At 45.9% G+C, this 19,270-nt stretch overlaps 1 protein-coding gene across 4 annotated transcripts in view; it reads right to left on the minus strand.

Annotated features, from left to right (window-relative positions):
• The window catches only part of Pld1 (phospholipase D1), a 206,165-nt gene that overhangs the window by 103,941 nt on the left and 82,954 nt on the right, over positions 1-19,270 (minus strand). For all 4 annotated transcript variants that reach the window (XM_087899626.1, XM_087899627.1, XM_048452641.3 and 1 more), the window contains 7 exons: positions 19,028-19,215; positions 18,559-18,686; positions 14,292-14,437; positions 13,839-13,944; positions 12,151-12,216; positions 1,777-1,835; positions 353-445 (listed from right to left, as the gene is read on the minus strand). In XM_087899626.1, coding sequence (XP_087755752.1) covers positions 353-445; positions 1,777-1,835; positions 12,151-12,216; positions 13,839-13,944; positions 14,292-14,437; positions 18,559-18,686; positions 19,028-19,187 — 758 coding nt within the window. In that variant the 5' untranslated portion in view covers positions 19,188-19,215. The remainder of the gene's footprint in view (positions 1-352; positions 446-1,776; positions 1,836-12,150; positions 12,217-13,838; positions 13,945-14,291; positions 14,438-18,558; positions 18,687-19,027; positions 19,216-19,270) is intronic.

Raw genomic sequence — 19,270 nt, forward strand, 5'->3', positions numbered from 1 at the left:
GGCCAGCCTAGTCTACAAGAGCTACCCAGACTCAAAAACTACAGAGAAACACTGTCTTGAAAAAACAAACAAACAAACAAACAAGATTAATTTAAGTTATAGGAACTAGTTAGGAACAAGCCTAAGCTAAGGCTGAGCATTCACAACTAACAGGAAGTCTCTCTACTGTTACTTGTGGCCTGGTGGTTCCAATAAGAAAATACTGTTACAACCAGGAGTTCAGGGTTCACCTAGACACACAGTGGCTGAGTCCAGACTGGGCTACATCTCAAAACAAAACAAGCAAAGAGAGTATCTAAACACCCAGATGCTCAGTGTATTCAGTCACATACACAGAACTCGCGAGTCCTACCTTTTTGACCACCGGTAGCAGGCTCTTCCCTGGCCACAGCAATTCAGACCTGGTATCCTGTGTCCCCCGGATCTTTTCATGATCATCCCTTCCCTGAAAGAGATACCACACCAAGTCATGAAATTCACATGTACAGTTCACACAGGCCTTGCTCAGCCAGCCCCACAGTCAGGGACTGTATAAACCGTCTCAAGTAACTCCCTCCCCACCCCCACTCCCTCATTCCTTCCTTCCCCCTCCCCTTGGTCACTGCTCTCTATCAGGTAGGGCCCACCAGCAGAGATTCTTACAGACACTTGTTCAAATGTAGCCCTTTCGGCCTTTGTGGACCAGTGATTCTGTCGGGCACAATGTAGGATCTTTGCACCCTGGCTCCCAGATCTTAAGGATAAATCCTCCCTGCAGCCACGGTGGCTGCAGCTGAGATGGGGTTTGAGGCCCCCCAGGGTCTTACACATCTCCACACGGCATCACACACAGTGATCAATCGAGCCACTTGAAGCAAGGAGACCAAAGCTACTGGCTATGCAAAGTGGGTTATTTTGCTGGGTATGGTAGGCCATTCCTATCAACCCAGCCTTAGGGTAGTAGAAACAGGGGAATCAGTAATTCAAGGTCATCCCAAGATGCATAAAAGAGTTCTAGGCAAGCCTAGGCTACACGAGACCCTGTCTCAAAACAAAGAAAAACTTAACATTTTAATTTGAAAGATGTGCAATAACAATAACTTAAGAGAAATAATACTGAAATAGCTACGAGCACTGTGCTTAACTCGAATTAAAAGTGTACGTTGTGGGGCTGGAGCAACGGCTCAGTGAGTAAAAACACCCATTGCTCTTGCGGAGGACCCAGCACCCACGTCATTCGGCTCACAGCCACGCCTAAGTCCAGGGACCAGACGCCCTCTTCTGAACTCTACAGAGGCACCTGCACTTGTGTGCACAGACCCACGCACAAACATACATGCACGCACAATTAAAATTAGTAAAAATAATGATGGAAAAGAGCAAGCCCTTTGTACAAGCAAGCCCTAATATCGGAAGGAAAAACAGCCACTGAGTAAACTCCCAGTCTATTTATACAGCGCCTGTGACAAAGCGCTGCTCTGAAGTACTTAGGAAAAGGGGTGGGAACAGCTTGCGGAAGAGACTGGAGGAGGCATCTTACGCACTTGATCCTCATAGCTGGGAGAGTACTGACTATGGATACTGAGTGTTCCTAGGCCACCAGAAAGAGGAGATAGCTGCTGCCCCTGCTTCCTACAGGGGGCGCTCTGCTCCATGTGAGCATCTCACTAGTGGGGCGGGAGAAGTCCCAGGAAGGGAAGGGCAAGCTGCCCATCAGTGTCAGCAGCTGTGGCATCAGGCATCCATACCCACCAGCTTCCTTACACATTTCTGTAAAGACCCAACCCTGGAACTTACAGGCCTTTTGGTCCCAAATCATGGATGAAAGACAGCTGGCTGACATCAAGGAACTCTGTCTGAAAAAAAAGGAAAAAAGAAAAATGAAAGAAATCATAAACACTTTAGAAAACAAAGTAAATCAGAAGGAAAGAAAACATAGAAAACATCAGGTAGAAGGAAGGGAAGAAGAAGAAGAAAAACAAGACAGTCATGAGTTGCATAAGCCATGTATTAGGAGCCATTAGGTATAAATGCTTTGATGCACACCGTAATCCAGCTCTTGGGAGAAGGAATGAGGATCAGGCGTTCAAGGTTAAGCTTACTACACAGTAAAGTACATTCCAGGTCAGCCTGGGATACATAAGACTGTTTCCGAAAAGAAAAAAACTGAAAAGGAATTGCATAATGAACACACAATGAAGAAAGTGCTGTGCACCACAGGGATGGATGGAGACAGAACACTCTGCAGACCGTAGAGGGCAGCTACTCCCAACCGCTGTTTTCCTTACCATTTTCATTGCCAGGGGAGAGGGTTTTGTGGTACCGTGTATAGAAAATAAGGCGCGCATGAAGAGAGGATGGGAAGGGTTCTAGAAGGTAGACTGGGGGCATGCGGAAGTGGGGGACGAGGGAAAGGACAGATGACAGAATGCGGTCGAGCTGCAGAGCAAAGATGGAGACCTGCTCTGAATCAAAGCCCCTGGAGATCCACGAGACCAGCAGCATGAGGTGCAGCAGAATTTCGCCCAGTGCTAGGGCTTGAGCCTGGGTCCTCACACACACCTGGCAGGAGCCCTACCACTGAGCCATGTTCCAAGGCTCTTTCCTTTGAGACGGACTATCCCTAAGTTATCCAGCTGGACCTGGGGTTACTCTGTGGCCCAGGCCTTGAACCGTCCTCCTCAAGCTCTGGAGAAGCTTAGCTTACAGATCTGAGCTACCAGCCCCACTGGTAGACTCACTTCTCAGTGAGTTGGGATGGAAGCTAATTGACTCTCGCGGATACCACTTACTAAGGGCTTTTTACATGTATTAAACGCTTCTTCACAATTCTCTTAAACATGCTTTAAAATTTTCCCAACAGAAAGGAGACTACGCTTAATAACAAGGGTAGGCGGAGCTTTTTGCGTCAAAACAACAAAAACAGACAAATATTTTGATCTCTGTGGGCCCTTGACCCTTTTTTACTAATGCCCAATCTTCCCCTGTGGTGTGAACACAGACTGGGGATACACACGTGGGTGTGGCTGTAGCAAGTAAAACTTCGTGAATACCAGATGCAAATAGAAAACCAGGTCTCAGCTACCAGGGGGTGAAATCTGGGGACCAGAAATTCGAAGTCATCCTGAGCTATATATTGAGTTCAAGGCTAGCATGGACTACATGAGGCCCTGTCTCAAGATAGAAATTAAGATAGAAATGAAGAGTCCAAGAATAAGAATTGTAGATTCACGAAATAAGGAGGTAGAAATAAAGAAGTACAAAGTTGTAAGCCTAGGAGAATGAGAGCAGGCTATCAGCGGCTTTCTCAGAAGTTTAAGGATTAACTATTAACAGTGGGTTACTCTGCTTTACAACCCATAGCTCTGTCTGCAGGGCTGAATTGGCCTCTGCAAACTGAGGGGCAGCTTTCAGATAACCCCGGCCACTCATGACTAGAAACTGATGTGAACTCAGTTAACTTTAAAAGATGGGATGTCCCTGACTTTTTGGTTGTGCATTGTCCCATGCCCTTCCCTGCTGTGAGAAACTGGCTTTATCAGGGGAGTACAGAGCTCTGGCAAACACCAGCAGCAAGCGCCAGAGAGAAGCAAAGGGCTAAATACAAACACTAGCCTAACTAGAAGACCCTGTTAGTGAAAATTATAAAAGAGGCAATTTGTTTCGGAGTTTTATCGCGAGATTGTAAAAATTCTTTTGTTCATGCCTAATGTTTGTTTCTTACTATAAAAAAAAAAGGAGTTCGGAAATAGCCCATCGCCACAGCCTTACAAGTCCACCTCTGGCTGTTGTCCCAGCTAGCTGCAAAGCTTTTTGTTCTCTGTAGAGATTTTTTTTTAATTTTTTACTTTTTCCTGGAATAAAGTTGGCTTCTGGTTTAATAGACTTTGGTGGTCTGTCCCCCATTTTTGCACGACCACCGTAGACTCAACAGGAAGGAAGGGAGGAAAGAAAGAAGGGAGGGAGGGAGGGAGGGAGGGAGAGAGGGAGGGAAGGAGGGAGGGAGGGAGGGAGAGAAGGAGGGAGGGAGAGAGGGAGGGAAGGAGGGAGGGAGGGAAGGAGGAAGGGAGAGAGGGAGGGAGGGAGGGGAGGAGGGAGGGAGGTAAGGAGGAAGGGAGGGAGGGAAGGAGGAAGGGAGAGAGGGAGGGAGGGAGGGGAGGAGGGAGGGAGGTAAGGAGGAAGGGAGAGAGGGAGGGAGAGAGGGAGGGAAGGAGGGGAGAAGGGAGGGAGGGAGGGAAGAAGGAAGGGAGAGAGGGAGGGAGAGAAGGAGGGAGGGAGAGAAGGAGGGAGGGAAAGGGAGAGAGGGAGAGAAGGAGAGGGAGGGAGGGAGGGAAGGAGGGAGGAAATCTTAAGAGAAAACACAAAAACAGTCAGTGAACTCAGTTTGGCACAAAAGTTCTGATCTACCAGTTCGTGGTGGTTTAGGGAAACTAAGCTCCCAAGACCATATAGCCAGGGATTATAGAACTGATATCAAATCAAACCAAAGTCAGTATGTTATTTAATATTCATCTGTTTGTGTTCTCCATATCTATCTATCTATCTATCTATCTATCTATCTATCTATCTATCTATCTATCTATCTATCTATTTATCTCTGTGTGTGTATTGTTGTTGTTGTGTTTTGATTTTGAGACAAGTGTTACCTAGGTAGCCCAGCATAACCTCAGATCTCGTGTCCTCAGCCTCCTGAGTGCGGGAATCACGTGTGCACCACCATACCCAGCTCAACATTTATCTTATTTAGATGAGTTCCCTGCATATAATAATGAGGAGAGGGCAAGCTGCAAACATGGAGGGCGGGAGAAAAGATGTGAATTTAGCGCATGCAGTGCTCAACACAGACCAGGGTTTGTCTCAGAAAGTGTTCGCAACACCTAGAACTGAACACGGAATGCTCCCTGTTTACAGGTTTCTCTTCGAAGCATTGTCAGCCCAGGTGTGCCGGTGATGCTTGGACCACGTCAGCAATAGCCAGGGAGGAGACCGAGATAAGCTGGGAATGTAGCTCAGCTGGCAGAGGGCTGCCTTCTGTCCCCAGCGCTTCATAAAATGATCGCTCTGCTCCACACCTGCAGTCGCGGCCCTAGCGAGGTGGAGGCAGAAAAATCAGAAGTTCAAAGTCATCTCTTGCCACAGAGTGTATCCAAAGCAGAAACCCTTGACAGGGAAGGTATTTACCCAGGGTGGGGAAGCAGATGGGAGATTACAGCAGCAGAGTCCAGTGGGAGAATCATCCAGTCACGGGGCAGTACTAAAGCCCCAGAGCAGGGTGGGGCTGGATCGGTAGAGGAAGCCATACCTGGCTTCTAACTGGATTATCAAAAGAAAACAGCAGATTTCCTTAAAATGTTTGTATGTGTTTTAAAAAAAAAAAACCAGCCTTGAAAAAAAAAAAACTGTCTCAGCAACCATGGATCTAATCTACACGGGAAATAGAAAAAGACAAGATCTCCTTAGTAAATTGGGAGCATGGGAACCATGGGAGAGGGCAGAAGGGGCGGAGAGAGGAAGGGAGGGGAGTGGAGAAAAATATACAGCTCAATAAAAACAATAAAAAGAAAAAAAGAAAATCATGAAATTTGAAGGCAAAAAAAAAATTGCCTCAGTTATGTGAGGACTTTCGAGAGGTTCAATGAAACACTTGCATGTCTTCTTGGGAAAAGTAAACTTTTTACTTTTAATAGGATTTAAATAACTTTTTAAAATTCCCCCGATTCCACTGAATCTATCTACACACGGCATTTTAAAAAGAAGGCTCCCGAAAGTCTAGGTTTTTATCTCACATGTAAAACACACTGACTCAGCTCTACACATTTTCTATCTGATTTTTGAAGAAATTCAGCCGGAAAATATAGCTACTTAGAAATGGCAGGTTGTCAGTGTGAGATCCAAAATCTTTTAGAATCCTAAACCATAGACTTTCAGTTTATCTCTAAGGAGCAGGCAGATGATGTCTGTCCTGGTAAGAAATTATTTCTGAGGAACTGAGAATTTGTGTAACTTCATAGAACTTGAAAATGCAAAAATAAGACATGGAAGGAACAATCCCGGAAAGCCAGCCCGGCGTGTGGTGCACACATCTGTAACCCGACAGCCCGGCGTGTGGTACACACATCTGTAACCCCAACAGTCTGGGTGTGGTACAGACATCTGTAACCCAACAGCCCAGCGTGTGGTACGCACATCTGTAACCCGACAGTCTGGTGTGTGGTACGCACATCTGTAACCCCGACAGTCAGAAGGCTAAGGGAAAGATCCCTGCAAGCCACAGGTCAGCCTGGGTTTCACCCTAAGCCCCTGTCTCAAAAACCAACAACAGAAAATAAATAACAAATAGTAAACAGGTGTGGAGTTTTGTTTTTTTCCTCTTTGCTCTTGTTCTTTACTCGTTGGGGGGCCCACCACCCAGCTCCCAAATAAACCACACAGAGGTTCATTCTTTCTTATGCATGCTTGACCTTAGCTTGGCTTGTTTCCAGCCAGTCAACTTTTCTTAAATTATCCCATCTATCTTTTGCCTCTGGGATTTTATCTTTCTCTATTTTATGTATCTTTCTTTCGCTCTTATTTCATAACTGGCTATGTAGTTGAGTAGCTGGTCCTGGGGTCCTCTCTCCTTTTCTCATTCCTTCTGTTTTTTTCTCCACCTACTTATTCTCTATGCATGTCAGCCCCACCTTTCCTTCCTCCTTCCTAGCTATGAGCCATTTAACTATTAGCTATTAACTCTTTACTAGACAAATCAGGTGTTTTAGACAGGCAGAGTAACACAGCTTCACAGAGTTAAACAAATGCAACATAAAAGATGCAAAACATCTTTGCATCATTAAACAAATGTTCGACAGCATAAACAGGTGTAACACATCTTCACCAAATATTCTACAACACAGGTGTGGTACTGAATGCCTGTAATTCTGGATCTTGGTCTCAGTAAAGTTCAGTCTCTATTACATAGCAAGCAGGAGGCTAGCCTGGGCTACATGAGACACTGTCTCAAACAATAAAAAAAAACACTAAGGGAACCACATGTCCATTAATATATAGATATTTTCTTTAAGAAAATAGTTTTGTTTATTTGGGGTGTGTGTGTGTGTGTGTGTGTGTGTGTACACTCAATTGCCATGGCTCTTGTATGTTGGTCAAATATCAGCTTTCAGGAATGGACTCTCTCCTACAGTGTGTGAGTCCTGGAGACAAGGCTTGGTAGCAAGAACTTTTACCCACTAAGCCATCTCACGTTCATGTTAATTTAAAATTTAGAATTTTCTTCAGGAAACTGAGACAGAAGAATTACTATAATTTTAAGGTCAGGTCAGCTTGGTCTACACAGTAAATTCTGGGCTAGCAAGGCTACATCGTGAGATCCAGTTTCAAAACGCCCACACCAGGGCTAGCAGCATGGCTCTGTGGGTAAAGGCACCTGCTGCACTGGCCTAAGGCCCTGAGTTCAACCTCCAGGTTTCATGATAGGAGAGAATAGATACCTAGAGGCTGCCCTCTGCCCTTCATGGGAATGTGGTGGAACACATATATGCCCGGTATGCACACACGTGTGTGCACACACACACATACCATAAAAGGTCTTGATAGCTTACAAACGGGGCACTAGAGGAGAGGCTGCTCCACCACCCGCATCTACTACAGACCTAACCACGCTGAAAGCAAATGAGCCGAGGTGAGTGAGAGGCCAAACTAATTAGCAAAGCACAAAGTTTCAAAAAAGATGATGTTGTAGCCTTCTCCGTGGTTTGTCAGTAGTGAGAACTCGGCCTCCACTGAGACAGGTGCTGCCCAAACTAAAACTAAAAACCAGCTTATCCGAGCAGTCTCCCACAGGGCTTACGGAGTAAAGAGCTAATCAATATTGTCTTGGTTTCATTTCGGAAGAAGAGGCAGTTGCAACAAATTCAATTACACACATTCCTGGCACTGGGTGGAAAGGGGTCTCTGGCACAAAATGCCACTGTGCCTTACCAACAACTGGCTACTTAAAGGCTAGCAAAATGAGGGAGTACAAAGGTTTCCATGCCAACCAGCAAACTGTAAATGCTCTGGGTAGCAACCGCTATGGAGATGATTTATCAATCACGTCCACAATGTCCTTTTTGGCCATCTTGGTGTTATAAGGGGGAGCAATCTCCAGAGACCCCCTTCAGGCCTCAAGTGGCAGCACTGAAAGGATGAAGGGACAGTAAACATGAGACATAGGAAGACATGAGCTTCCCTCAGGACCACATGCAGGTAGGGATGGGCGGAGACAGGCCCAGGTACTCCAAGGATTGCTGCCTCTCTCCTGTACGCAGCAGCTTACACAGCTGTAGGAGACGAAGACATCCTAACTACGGAGGGAAGGAAGAGGGTGGACAAAGGCTCACGTCATGTGCCCCACCGCCACTGCCGCGAAGATTCGGTCATGGAAAAACAATACACAAATCACTTAATTTGAAAATGCAGCCTTTCAAATCAGCACAGCTTCTCTCTGTTGCTATGGAAACGGTGCCTCTTTATTCCTCACCTCCAGTTAATTTTATTTGCCCTACAAAGGGAGGAGGAAGTGAACTCAGAATTATTGATCCAAGAGGTGTTTATAATGCTTTATCTAAGGTTTTAAGCTAATCTGGAGAGAAGTCATTTTAACAGGGGGTTCATGACAGTCCAGACGGCCGTGGGCTCCCAGTAGTTTATGGCCTTTTCTCAGAAACTGGACATTTTGTTCTATGTTCAGATTTTAATCTTAAGGGGAACAACACATTTACTGTTATTTATTCCACTTCTTTTAATCCTCTTGGAGAAAAGCATTTTCCAATTAGCCCCTAAAATGCCCAAATTGTGAATTCTGTATGATACCCAATCCTAGAACAATTGCAGACCACAAGAATTCCTGCCTGCACTTTTCTGCGTGGTGTTGCACAGCTCAATCAGATAGCCACTGTGTGTATGTGTGTGTGTGTGTGTGTGTGTTTGTGTGTGTGTGTGTGTGCATACACGTCCACATAGAAGTGAAACACACTGTGATAGTCTCAACAAAGATGATCAAAAAGAGGGAAACACTGTCCTTGAGTTAAAGACTCCACAAGACCTAATGACTAATTATGGCGAGACAGAACTTGCAGACCACAGCCAAATTATCTTGGCCTATTCAGTGTCCCTTTGAAAACCAGCCATTGTCATTCCCGGTGTCTTACCTAACTTCCTTGAGACTATCAAAGATTCACAAGGCAAACTTAACTAGCCACTAGCTCCTGTAAGTCCAAAGGCCAAGAAACTCATCAAATATTTTCTAAAACTCTGTCTGAGCTGGCCCGCCTTGTACCTGCGTACCTGTGGTCCCCACGGTGGATAAACTTTGGCTGAGGACGTTCTTTGCTCTGTAATTATTAAAGTCTCACATAACCACTTCCACAGGGAAACATGGTATCTGGGGAAGCCCGAGTCTGTGTTCCCAACGTGTGATCACTCATGGTTGGCTCCAAAATAACCTGTTATTCCCTGTGAGGTGAGCGCTGCATTTTTGCATTGACACGTTCGGCCATTTTTACAAATTAGTAATAACTTAATGAGGCACTCTCCCTGGGGAGACTGACATTGAAAGCTGGGCTACTCTGTCAGAGCTGAAAGAAGGAAATAAAGACAAAAAGAAGTCTCCAGGAACCCTGGAGGAAAGGCCGTTATCTGTCTGTCTGCACGCAATATCAACAATCAACCAAGGAAGGTGTAGAGACAGAGGGAAGAACCAGTCCTGGCCAGCTTCAAAAGCTTCAAGGCCTAGCCCAGCTCCCTCTGAGTAAACCCTCCTAAAGCAAAACTGCAAAAGCAACTCCATCTTGGGCCTTTACATCTGTCACCATAGCAACTTAGCTATGCTTAGCTTAATTCCCAAATCCTTCTGATGTGAATCAGCTAAACTTCTGTTTAAAAACACAGGTTCCAAAGACAGGTGTTCATTTTGCTGTTTCGTAGGTTTGTTTGAGATGAGGGGGGAGGGGGTCTCATCTGTGAAATTAGCCCAGGGTGACCTCAAACTACGCAGCTGCAGAGGACCTTGAATCTGCAATTCCCTTGCTTCCTTCTCCCTACTGAGCACTAGGGTTGCAGCCTTGTACCACTATAACTGGTTTGTGCAGTTCCGGGCCTTGAACCTAGGGGGCGCTCTATAAACTGAGTCACACCCCCAGCTCTTAGACACAGATCTGCACAGTCCTAGAGTTAAACACATATGTATCCGGTCCCCTGACTTGTGGCCCATGGTTTGTCTGAGTTAAGGGCTGAGGAGACGGCTCAGTGGGTAAGTGTCAACATAAGAACCCGAGTTCAGAACCCCAGCACCCATATACAGCCCTGAGCATGGCAGCAAGTGTCTGCAATCCCAGGCCTGGGAGGAGGGAGTTCCACCATCAGCCAACCTTCCTAATTGGTGAGTTCCAGGTTCAGTGAGAGATCATGTATCTAAAAGTCAGTTGGAGAGACACAGAGCTGGGCATACGATGCTACAGGAAATGCAGAGACAGTAATCTAATTTTACAAAACGATATGCGGTCTGTGTATCTGGTCTTGAGGCTGGGCGAAATTTACCATGAGGGGAAATGTCAGCGAATTAAGATATATCGATTGTACCCTTGCTTGAATCATTAGGGACGGACCATCCGGCCAGCCATCAGGAACAAGCGAGAAGGGTACGTTCCTTAGGGCAGGAGCTAGCAGGAGCTAGTTTTTCTCCCCCAAAAGTGGTGCTTCTAAGGTAGCCTGGGGTTTATAAATACAATGTGGCTTCAGTTTGAAAAAAAAAAATTTTGTGACTGGAGAAATAATTAAAGCAAACATCTTTTTAAGATACACACATCCTTCATTCCGCATAACTCTCTGACATGTAATGGATGCGGCTGGGAGGGCAGGAGCCTGGGCTCACCGAGTGTTACTCTAGGCCAAAAGCAAGGGTGCAAGTCAGGTCGTGGGCAGGGGAGCAAGAGAAAGGGAGGGCAGTGCGTGTGGGTGTCAGGTCACATCTGCACAGCTGTGCAGCCAAGGGGACAGCACTCCTGAGCGCAGAGAGCACAGCTGGGAACCGCTTTCCTAGCTAAAATCCTGGCGGTTGTTGACACTACAAATTCCTAAATCCTAGATGGAATAAGGCGCCTTGTCATTCTTCTCTAGAGAGCTGCAGTGAGACCCACACTGATGGATTTGCTGAGATGCCAGGATTACCAAGCCTTGAAAGGCTCCTCAGGTTCGTGACCACCGCACTGCAGGCCACCACGGAAGCGTGAGAACCCGGCTAGGGCCATGTGTGTAAACAGGGAGCAGTTGGGTATACGTTGGGCCCCCCGCAGACAGCAATGGGGAAGCTCTCGCACAAGAAACGGCAGAGCCAGGCACTTTCCCTTCCTCTCCCCTCCTCAGTGCCGATGTTTCTGACCCACCATTCTGGAGGGCAGAGGGCAAGTCGCACCTGCGCGGGTTCGTACCTTCTACACGCAACACTTCCGTGTGGCCAACCCCACAGTCTGCGCTACCAGAGAGAAATACTACAATCCAGGCATTCGCCCTTGTTCAGACCTCAGCAGAACTGAAAGCTAATCTTTTAAAAACACTCGCCTCCCCATTCAAGGGGCCTCTCCAAAGCAAAGCTCTCAGTTTGCTGACCGTGCAAAGCTGGCTTCCTCCTGCTGGCTGGCGGCCGGCCTTCCGGGCTCACCCTCTGTGGCTCTTCTCGGCCCCGACTGCTCTCCAGGCTTTTCTTACGTTTTGCAAGAGGTCTTTCTTTCCCTAGTTTTCCCATGCTTCTCACTTTCACAGGAAAACACCAATCAGACAGCAGAGAAATTATGCTCCGTATGATCTGGGGGTGTGCAACCCCGCTTGACAGTTCGCTTTGAAATGTTTTAAGGTTTCATGGAGAAGAGGGCCATTTCTAGGTATCTAACCCACGGTAGCATTGCAACTTCATCTGACTCTATTGCCACAGACATACCAAGTTCTACTGAATATTTTAGGAACATCAGAATCATCACTGCAGACTGGATCCAGATCGACTGCCAAAGCAATTTTGTCCTTACTAATTTAATGCGGCTCAAGGACCAAAAGCAAGCGCATGAAAGTTCATGAAAGTATCCAAAGTTAGCTACAGTTCAGGATCCCATCGGTTCCTTCAGGCCCACTGAGGGTACTTACCGTGGCATGGTAGTTTCTGTACATGGGCATCTTTAGTATTTTTGTCAAGTAATCTTCCAGTTGCTTCTACAATAAAGAATATTTTGGATACAGTTGAACATAATCATGTCTGTACAGAATTTAAACAACCACAGTGATGGGATCAGGTCTCACCGAACATCTGTCAGTCACTACACCCTGTCTTTAGGCAGGAAGGTAGAACGCTTACCATTTTCTTGGGGTGTTATTTAAGCCTCTTCTTGCTATAAATACTTAACTTTCAATATGCTTAGGTCTTTGCCTGTGCTGTTTTGTCAGTGCTGTGACGAAACACCCAGAAAGAAAGGGTTGACTCTGTCCTTTAAGAGGACACTGTCCACTGCGGCGCAGAAGGGATCGGGGCAAGGATGGGAGACTGGGTGGTCACTCGGGCAGAGCCAGAGTGGGGAACTCAGGGGTTCCTTTCTAGTCAGTCCAGTGCCCTAGCCTAGGGCACTCAATGGTAAAAGATGGTGGACACTCATGGTTATGCCCTAGTCCGTGGGCACTCATTGCTAAATCCTAGCCTGCGGGCACTCACGATTAAGGTAGTTCTTCCCCTCAGGAAGCCTAATCTAGAGAACCCTCCCGGCCTCCTCTCAGTGTTAACCTTAAAGCGAACAAGCCTTGAGTTGTGTGGTTTGGGTTTTGGTTTTTGAATTGGTTTGTTTTTTTTTTGGTTTTTCAAGACAGGGTTTCTTTTCTCTGTGTAACAGTCCTGGCTCTCCTGGAACTCACTTTGTAGACCAGGCTAGCCTTGAACTCACGGAGATCCTCCTGCCTCTATCCCCCGGGTGCTGGGTTAGAGGACGGCACTGCTGGGCTCAAGCTGCCTGGTTTTACTCCTCCATACTTAGGAGAATAGGACTGCCCTGCCCATAAGAGGTGAGTTTTTTAAAATTCGTTTTAAACAGCGTTTCATGGAGACGAGTCGGTGTTCTCTGTTCCTTGAAGCACACACATTTCAGATGCTAAGACTGAGCTGATAAAAACGACAGAATTACTAATACGCTAATACAAACTATCTCCGGCCTTGGTAGCAGCAGTCACGGAGCAGGGTGGGCAGACCTGTGCCCTTGAGCTGTGCCTTCTGTGCTCCCTCTCTCTGTTTTCCGACCATAACCACCAATCTAAGGAGGAAATGATGTCACATATCTTTAGAACGAGCTATTGGAAATCAAATAAATGGGTGGAAACATCTGCTTTTTAAGAGTGGATCTCAAAACCTACTAGAATGTGCTGAGTGTTCGTCTCTCCTCAAACCCGGGGAAGTTCCACTGGGAAGATCACTGTCCCATCATCCAAATAAGCACTCTGTCTCCTCCCTGGTTTGGGAGACCAGGTGATGGCTAAGGTCCAGAGAAAAGTAGCCAGCCATCAATGGGGTGGGGGCAGCTACACCCCTCTCTTTAGGTGCTAGACCCTTTCAGCGCTGAGAAGGGATTTTCAAGACCAGAACCAGAGAGAGGGCTCAGCTGGCAAAAGGGTTTCCCACACAAGCCTGAAGACCTGGGGTTCATCTTGGGAAGCCATGAAAAGATGGAAGGAGAAAAGTGACTCCACAGTTGTCTTTGAATCACTGCACACACACACACACACACACACACACACACACACACACACACACATACACACACAAATAGCAATAAGTACAACAGAGAAAGACTCACCCTCCTGCCGAAGAACTGCTCTTCCTGGATTGCGTTTTCTGATGAACGGGGCAGACTGGGCATCTCTCGGGGCTCTTCTTTGACATTCTGTCTTCTGAAAGTATGTCTAGAGGACAGACACACACGATGCCAACAGCAATTCGACTATTCTTTGACTGCCTCATATTATCTTTTATGTCATAACTTATTATTTTCATTCCTGTCAATGTTTAAAAACAGTCTCATGGCCTCCAACTCACTATATAGCCAAGTGAACTAGCCTTGAGCTCCTGGTCCTCTTGTCCCCTCCTCCCAAGCACCAGGGACCACCGGCTTGCACCCATGCATGCTGCTGAGGTGGCTTACTTTTAAAATAGCTCTGCTATTGAAAATGTCTACCCCCTAATGGAAAAGAATAAAACACACTTCCATCCCTGCACAGGGGGTTAACTATGTTATTTCTGCCAGACTTACCTTTTGGTGGGAATGGGGATGCGGATGAAGGCTTTGTACTTGAGAAGCTCCCTATGGAACTCTTGGAAGTGCTTGAATTTCCTCTTCACTTGCCATGTGAACTCCCCATGTGTTAATTCAATAGTGTACAGATTGATACTTGGCACCTGCAGTGATAGATGTTTAAAAAAAATGGTTGTTATCTTAGATGGGGAAAGTTCTGAAATTGCTCAGCAAGCAACAGCTAATTGCTAAGTGATGTTAAAGAGCACACGAGACTATCTCTTAGGGAAGGAAGAGCAGCGGTAGGGAGGAAAAGAGGCCAGAGCACAGGCTGGACACCAGAGTGGTGTCAACTACAGTCCGCATAGATCAGACAGATCAGGCCTCTAAACCAGCATTAAAAGTGGTTGCCCACCTGCCCTCAAAAGACTGGGAGGATGCAGAGGAATAGGAAAGTTTGAGGGTTGGGGAAGTCAACGGCCCCTGACCGAAGGTTAGGATTCTGTGTGTACTGTGAGGCAGAAGCCCGTGATGTCCTACCCAATCTTGACTAGTACTTCACCTGGGGGACAAAGGTCCCCTACTACTATGAGATCCAAGCAGCACTCGTCAGGCAGTTGTCCAGACCTCTCCTCCTCCAGTCTGTTCCGCTTGGCTCCGCAAAGATAACTTACTTTATCTAAAGCCTTTTAGTGCTCAGAGAAACCAGAAAGGATGGAGTCTCAGAGTCTGAGGGTGGAGCTCTGAATACGGCAGGTCACATGTAGGGAACTGAGAAGAGAGCCCAGCAGACTGAAGAGCGGAATCCCAAAAACAAATCAGAGACAAAATTTGCAGCAGAATTCTCTCAGCAGCGCGTCTGAATATAGCACCTACAATTCAATGTCCAGACTTTTTTGTTTGTTTGTTTTCAGAGATGAATAGCACTCGTATTTTCTTGCTAAAGAAGACTTAGGAAAAGTAAAGCTTCTCTTGACGTATACTAGTCCTTCAGTTAAAATGGATATTGAAGGCAATAAAGAAATAAAAAGGAAGGACATGATCGCACCTAGGTATGGTGGAGGAGTTCTATTGTAGGTAAAAGGGAGAAAATGGGCAGATGTGGGGCACCCAGAGAACAGAGTGGATGTGACCCTGAGCCAGGTCACGTAAGGAGAGGTGGAGTGGACAGCCAGGAGAGTAAATGGCAGACAAAAAGGGTTGGCTAGCCAAAACCGCTGGATTCTATAGGGAAGGGCAGCTGGGAAAAGGGTAGCCCAGCCCTGGGCTGGAGAAGTTATGGGTAGGGCTCGGGGTGTGCCAACCATACCCTGTAACAGGTAGGAACTGGGGGATGCTGGGAGAACCTGGTGGCCAGGTCTGCTTTGATACATTAACAGGCACCTCAGTTAGTCATTTGTCCCAAAAGCCCCACTGAAAAGGAATACTGGAGACAAAGAGACATCTTGTCAGTTAGTTATCAAATTAAAAAAATTGCCTTGAATGATATTATTTTTGTTTGTTTCTTTTCATGCAGTTACTTATTTCTGTAAGTGTCTGTGTGCCTGTGGATGTGTCACAGAACTCAAGTGGAGGTCAAAGGACAAGTTCCAGGAGGCAGGAACTCCCTCCCCTGGCTTCAAGCGCTCAGGCTTGGCAGCAAGCGCCTTTCCCTACTAAAGCACCTCGCCTGCCCTTGAATGTTAACCAAGCTAAACCCACTGTAGTAGCAGAGGGTCTCCCACCTATAATCTCAACCCTGGGGAGGCGGAGGTAGGAGGAGCAAGAGATGCCCGCCAAGCTCCATGAGAGCCCCGTCTCCAACAACAAGGAGCACTGTTCACAAAGGGGAAAAGGCAGTGTGATAAGAACAGAGTGCGTGAGAAGGAAGTGCAGTCCTCAGCCATGAAGAGGACTTACAGGCTGAAGATGAATTGCATTTGTTTATGCCCTGGAACATTTGTTTAATGATGCAAATACGTTGCATTATTTTCTTTATTGATTTTTATTGAGCTACACATTGTTCTCTGCTCCCCTCCCTGCCTCTCCCCTCCCCTTCAACCCTCTCCCATGACCCCCATGCTCCCAATTTACCCAGGAGATTTTGTCTTTTTCTACTTCCCATGTAGATCATATCTATGTAAGTCTCTCTTAGGGTCCTTTTTGTTGTCTAGGCTCTCTGGGATTGTGATTTGTGGGCTGGTTTTCTTTGCTTTATGTCTAAAAAAAGCCACTTATGCATGAGTATATATGATATTTGTCTTTCTGGGTCTGGATTACTTCACTCACCATTCATTTGCTAGCAAATATCAAGATGTCATCATTTTTTCTGCTGTATAGTACTCCATTGTGTAAATGTACCACATTTTCCTTATCCATTCTTTGGTTGAGGGGCATTTATATTGTTTCCAGGTTCTAGTTATGACAAAAATGCTGCTATGAACATAGTTGAGCATATGTCCTTGTGGCACGATTGAGCATCCTTTGGATATATACCCAAAAGTGGTATTACTGGGTCTTGAGGAAGCTTGTTTCCTAATTTTCTAAGAAACTGCCACACTGATATCCAAAGTGGATATACCAGTTTGCACTTCCACCAGCAATGCAGGAGTGTTCCCTTTACTCCACAATCTCTCCAGCATTAGTTGTCATCAGTGTTTTTAATCTTAGTCATTCTTACAGGTGTAAGATGGAATCTCAGAGTTGTTTTGATTTGCATTTCTCTGATGACTAAGGATGTTGAGCATTTTCTTAAGTGTCTTTCAGCCATTTTGGATTCCTCTATTGAGAGTTCTCTGTTTAGGTCTGTACTCCATTTTTTTAAATTAAGTTACTTGTTCTTTTGATGATCAATTTCTTGAGTTCTTTGTATATTTTGGAGATCAGCCCTCTGTCTGATGTGGGGTTGGTAAAGATCTTTTCCCTTTCTGTAGACTGCGGTTTTGTCTTGTTGACCATGTCCATTGCTTTCCAGAAGCTTTTCAGTTTCAGGAGACCCCATTTATTAATTGTTTCTCTCAGTGTCTGTGCTGCTGGGGTTATATTTAGGAAGTGATCTCCTGTGCCAATGTGTTCAAGTATACTTCCCACTTTCTCTTCTATGAGGTTCAGTGTGGCTGGCTTTATGTTGAGGTCTTTGATCCATTTGGACTTCAGTTTTGTGCATGGTGACAGATATGGGTCTATTTTCATTCTTCTACATGTTAATATCCAGTTATGCCAGCATCATTTGTTAAATAAGCTTTCTTTTTTTCATTTGATATTTTTTGCTTCTTTGTCAAAAATCAGGTGTTCGTAGGTGTGTGGATTAATAACTAGGTCATTGATTCAGTTCCATTGGTCCTTCTGTCTGTTCTTATGCCAAAACCAGGCTGTTTTCAGTACTGTAGCTCTGTAGCAGAGTTTGAAGTCAGGGATCGTGATGACTCCAGAAGTTCTTTGAATTTACAGGATTGTTTTGGCTATTTTGGTTTTTGTTGTTGTTGTTTTTGCTTTTCCATATAAAGTTGAGTACTGTTCTTTCGAGGTCTGTGAAGAATTTTTCTGGGATTCTAATGGACATTGCATTGAATCTGTAGATTGCTTTTGGTAAGATTGCCATTTTTATTATGTTAATTCTACCTACCCAAGAGCATGGGAGATCTTTCCATTTTCCGGTGTCTTCAATTTTTTTCTTCAAAGATTTTAAGTTCTTGTCATACAAGTCTTCCACTTGTTTGGTTAGAGTTCCTCTGAGATGTTTTATGCTATTTGTGTTACATTCTTTTATATTGCATTTGTTTACCTCCGTGAAGCTGTGATTCATTGCCTGTCTAAAACATGTGATTGGTCTAATAAAGAGCTAAATGCCCAATAGCTAGGTAGGAGAGGGAAGTAGCCAGTGCTGCCAGGCAGAAAGAACAAATAGAAAGAGAAGAAAAGGAACAAGAAAAGGAGAGGAGGACAGTAAGGGGCCAGACACCCAGTTACACAGTAAGTCACAGAGTAAGAAGTAAAGAAAGATACAGAGGATAGAGAAAGAGAAAAGTGCAGAAGCAAAAGTTAGACGGCATAGTTTAAGTTAAGAAAGGCTAGAAAGAAGCCTGGCTGCGGCCGGTGCTCATAAGTAAGAAGGAGTCTAGGAGTGGTTGTTTGGGAGCTGCGTGTTGGCCCCAAAGAGCAGAGTTTTAAAAAACCAAGGACACAGAAATTGCAACTAAAGCTCAACCAGCAACATCACAGTGCCGGGGGAGGGGATCCAGAGTCGGGCCGTGTATGGACACGCGCTTGACAAAAACCCAAACTGGTGAACCCAAAGTGCCCTGACCCTGCTGGTAGACGTGAAGCGCTCCACTTCCAGGACTTGGGCTTTTACGGGACAGCCGGAGAGGTAGGTCTGGATGTTGGGCTCCTTAAATCCTTGTGTGTTGTAAATCGAAGAGAATGGGATGTACTCTGCAAAGCACAGAGGGAACAGGTTATTCCAGTCACAGGCAGAAACACCCTGCACCTTTGTAAGACCTAAGCTGGGGCTGATCAAGTGTCCCAGAGCTGCTGGGGGACGTGGGGTCTGGTCATGTAGGCTGTGGGATTTGGTCACCAGAGTGACAAATGTCTTACAGAGACAAAGCCATTATCAGACAGAATAAAAAAGAAAAAAAAAAGAATCATAGTTAAAATAAGTAAGTTTCTGGAAGCCCTCTCTCCAAGGAAGGTGACTGCTCGGTTATTTACCACTGTGCCCTGCAACCAACCCTGAGGATGTCTTGGCCGGTCCTTTCGTCATCTGTCCTTACCTTCCTGAGTCTTGGGGTCTCCAGGAGAGGCATCAAAATCCACCTCCTCTCCCTCAAAGTGGAGTTCCCGCGTGTCAAGGTTTTCTATCAGATTGCTCATGTCTGCGGCAATTTTCTGCAGCGCTGAAGTGTTTACCCTCGGCTCGTTTTTCAGTGACATGTTGACTTCTGACAGGCAAGCAGAGGGGCTGAGGAGGAAGGACAGGCGTCACTCAGACACGTTTGCTTTGTCAGAACTGAAGA

The sequence above is a fragment of the Myodes glareolus genome, chromosome 20 (assembly GCF_982192425.1).
Source record: "Myodes glareolus chromosome 20, mMyoGla1.1, whole genome shotgun sequence".
NCBI classification, from domain to species: Eukaryota; Metazoa; Chordata; class Mammalia; order Rodentia; family Cricetidae; genus Myodes; species Myodes glareolus.